Genomic DNA, 4,244 nt, shown 5'->3' on the forward strand with positions numbered 1-4,244 from the left:
TCTCTCTCTCTCTCTCTCTCTCTCTCTCTCTCTCTCTCTCTCTCTCTCTCTCATTCACTCACCCAAATGATACAGGGACCCCGGGGGCTCACACTTATCTTTACTCCTTGGTTCTAGCCTCACCGAAGTAAACTGGTTGCTGGCAACGTGGACAAGTCCAGCTCATGGTTCTTCATAGGACAGCCTAGTCCAAACAGCAATTCTAGGCACCGGCAGCTAAGTCCCGCCCCTTTGCCAGCCCCACCCACTGTCCAGCTTTGGTCTTATCGAGTTGGGGCCGCCCATTGGACACCAAAAACTTTGAGCTGAGGGACTGAGGCGATTTATCAATTTATTTTAAAGAACTTGAAAGAATGAGTGGAACCCAGACTTGGGAGAGAAGGAGCCCTGAGTTCAATGGCTCATTTTCTAGGTCAGTAAAAAGCAAACAAGCAAGCATCAGGCAGGCATTCTTCTAAGTGGTTTAATTCCTCCTTAGTGGAGCAGGGCTGAGAGCAAGGTAATGTGAAGTCCACCTTTCAAGTAAATCACACACACACCTTCATTTTCTTGTTTGTACAAAGAGTAGGAACATGGTAGCAGTCTCCATGGCACGGGGTTGTAATAGATAAATTAATCTCAACAGTGCCTGGCACGTGACTGCTATGAAAACAGTATGAAGAGTCCCTCAGATGAACTCATAACCCAGTCTGTAAATTCCAAAATGTGGTCCTGCTCATAATCTATGACTTATGCATAAGATTATCAGACTTGTTAAATTTAGAAGTTTAAGTTAAACACCAGCCATGTATTTCTAACTCCAAGACTTAAAAATGTTGTGTAGTCACTGATCACCATACAGGGGTGCAATGGCTAGCTACAACCCAATGGTCACACAGCTGGCCCTAGTTAAACTAAATGGGTCACAAACAAAACCCAAACCTGAAAACCATGAACCTGGGAAGTGACTAATAGGAACCGGGGTGGTGGAGGTGGTGAGAGAAGAGACGATAAGAAGGTATGTGGGATGGCATTAATCAGAATGTTACACATGCGTATGAAATATCAGGTAACTAAATTAATTTTAAAACGAAAAACCCCTTAGCAATTACTTCCCCAAAAGCCTGATAGAATATATTTAAGTTGTAGAACACATCTTAACTTTGTTTGTTTAGTTTTGGGTTTTTGGTTTTTTGAGGCAGGGTTTCTCTGTGTAACAGCCCTAGCTGTCCTGGAACTAGCTCCTGTAGACCAGGTTGGCCTTGAACTTACAGAGAGCGCCTGCCTCTGCCTCCCGAGTGCTGGGATGGATTTTAAAGGCGTGTGCCACGACTGCCCAGCTCTACATCTTAACTTTTAAACCAGACTTTATTATAAATATTAAATTTGTTATCAGTTATACAGCTACTCAGAAGAGTCTTTTTTAGATTTTTACTTTAGGTGTTTAGCCTGTGTGTACACTGACGTGCATGCAGAACCCACAGAGATCAAGAGAGAGTAGGACCCTGGAACTGGAATTACAGGTGGCTGTGCTCTGCCATGTGGACTCTGAGAAGTCGAGTATTTTAACTGCTGAGCCATCTCTCTAGCCCCATTCAGATGGGATTTTTTAAAATGACATTTGACAAAGTAAATAGAAACACAGATATAAAAAGATTTTAAAATGTGGCAAAAATAGCCCAAGGCTGGGGAGTGGTCTTGCTCAGTGAAGTGCCTACTATTCAATCCTGAGAATCTGAATGTGGGTCTCCAGAACCCAGGCTCTATGGCATATGCCTATAATCCCCACATAGAGGCAGAAACATGGGGATCTCTGAGGCTTGCTGGCTAGCCAATCGACACAACCAGTGAGCGCTGGGTTCAGTGAGTGATCTTTATTTCTCCCCCCACACTCCTTATTTTGTTTTTGTTTTCCTTTTTTTTTTTTTTAAAAAAAAGCAGGGTTTCTCTGTGTAGCCCTAGTTGTCTGGAACTAGTTCTATAGATCAGGCTGGTCTTGAGCTCAGAGATCTGCCTGCCTCTGCCACCCCCACCCCCCGAGTGCTGGGATTAAAGGGTGTGCCACCACCGCCCGACCATTTGCAACTTTTAAAGACTTATTTATTCATGTATTTTATGTATATGAGTGCTCTGTCTTCATTAATCCACACCAGAAGAAGGAATCTGATCCCATTATAGATAGTTATGAACCACTATGTTGTTGCTGGGAATTGAACTCAGGTCCTCTGGAAGAGCAGTCAAGTGCTCTTAACCTCTGAGCCATCTCTCCAGCCCCTACTTGCAACTTTTAAAATTAGAAAATTTAAAACATTTAAAAAGAAATATGTTTACATAAAAACTTGCATTTGAATGTTCATACCAGAACTGGTAGCAAAAGGGGAAGGTGGAAAAAAAAATCTAAAGTTCATCATCTGATAAGTGGATGAGCAGCACTGGAGCACAATTAAGAAAAACCCAGAGACTGATATGGTGTTCAACCTGAAGGTCAGAAAAGCAAAACAGCCACTGGCTCTTACCAGAGGCTGAAGACTAGAGAGTTATAGTTTTTCTTGTTTATCAGGCACAGAAAGAAAGTTATGATACATAGATAGGTACAAGACTTTGGACTCATCAAGTTAGGATAGATACGGAATACTTTCTCTGAATTTGTCAAATGCAAATGGACTAGACATTGTTGCTATATTGATTGCCTGTATATATTGTATATAATTATTGTAATTATAGTATATAGTTTTTCTATATTAGTTATAGCTGTTTTTTTATTTTAGACAAAAAGGAGAAATGTAGTGATATTTCATTTGTATTTTAATAAATAAAGCTTGCCTGAAGATCAGAGAGGAAACAGCCGCACTGGTCAGCCTTACAGATCAGGCAGTGGTAACACACACCTTTCATCCCAGTAGCCACACTAGTTTGCATAGAAACCAGGCAGTAGTGGCGCAAACCTTTAATCCCAGTACTAGGGAGGGTTATAAGACAGGATTCCTGGAGGCAGGATTGCCATTTCAGACGGAGGTAGAGGTAAGAACCACTGTCTGTTTTGTTTTTTGACCTTCAGGTTGAACTCAATATCAGTCTCTGGGTTTTTAATTAATCGTGCTATATTTGAATCAGATAGTAAAATGTCGTCCATGTGATGGTAAACTATAGACTCAGGAAACTGCTTACATATCACAGCATGTGGTATTACATGTGCTGGTTAGTTTTCTGTGTCAACTTGGGGAGTTGAAACCTCAACTGAAGAGCTGCCTCTATCAGACTAGCTTGGCAGGCATGCTAGTGGGACCTTTCCTTCACTACTGACTGAGGTGGGAGGGCCTGACCCACTCTGAGTGGTGCTACCCCTGGGTAGGTGGTCCTAGTGGTAAGAAATCAGGTTGAGCAAACCCTGCCTCGAATCCCTGCCCTGACTTCCTTTCATGAAGGACTATAAGTTATAGAATGGAATTGACCCTTTCCTTCTCGTGTTGCTTTTGGTCATGGTGTTTATCACAGCGACAGAAAACAAACTAGAATAGTAAGCGTATTATATAACATTATCCAGTGGTAAGAAGGTAGGCAATACTGATGCGTGCTACAGCAGGGGCGAACCATGAAAACATTAACGAAGAAGTGTGATTCTATTTCTAGACCACCTTATCAATTCCTGCCTAACAGGCTCCTCTCCATGTATCCAGTACCAGGCTATGGAGCACAGTGACTCCTACAGCACCACCCCTACTGAAGGGTAGATAGAGCCCAACCCAGAACAGCCGAACCTGATTAAAAATTAAAAAGGCAAATACAGTCTAGAAGTAAAATTGGCCTGCCAACTTCCTGTTTTTACCCCTCCACAGAGTCAACTATGAGCTGTCTGCTCCCTTAGTGAGTGAACACCATCAGGCACTGTACCTCCAGTGCCTCGCTCAATTTCTCTCACATAATGTGCAATAAGCCATGTCTGTTGGTGAGAAAACGGAGACTACTCACAAAAGTCCCGGTTGTGAACACTGTTGCTAATGGAAGGGATGTGGAGAAAAGGGTCCAGGAGGACTCAAGACTTGGTAATGAGGAAGGCCTGGATCTAGGGAAGCTCAGTTGCCTAGGTACAAGGTCTCTTTCTTTTCTTGTTCCTTTTTTCCTCAGAATTTGGGACTGAATTTAGGGATTGGTCAAGCTCTACCACTGAGTTATATTCCCGACCATGTAGTTCCTTTCTTTTTTTTCCTCTTTTAAATCAATACTTTATTTATTTATTTATTTATTTATTTATTTATTTATTTATT

General features: G+C 42.0%; 2 protein-coding genes across 3 annotated transcripts in view; both read right to left on the reverse strand.

Annotated features, from left to right (window-relative positions):
* The window catches only part of Crip3 (cysteine rich protein 3), a 2,791-nt gene extending 2,569 nt beyond the window's left edge, over positions 1-222 (reverse strand). Inside the window, exon 1 of the mRNA XM_005359755.2 lies at positions 124-222. Within this exon, the coding sequence (XP_005359812.1) occupies positions 124-166 (43 nt within the window). The 5' untranslated portion in view covers positions 167-222. The remainder of the gene's footprint in view (positions 1-123) is intronic.
* Positions 1-4,244, reverse strand: part of Znf318 (zinc finger protein 318) — a 70,823-nt gene that overhangs the window by 19,002 nt on the left and 47,577 nt on the right. The gene's annotated exons all lie outside the window — the stretch shown is intronic.

The sequence above is a fragment of the Microtus ochrogaster genome, linkage group LG2, assembly GCF_000317375.1.
Source record: "Microtus ochrogaster isolate Prairie Vole_2 linkage group LG2, MicOch1.0, whole genome shotgun sequence".
NCBI lineage: Eukaryota > Metazoa > Chordata > Mammalia > Rodentia > Cricetidae > Microtus > Microtus ochrogaster.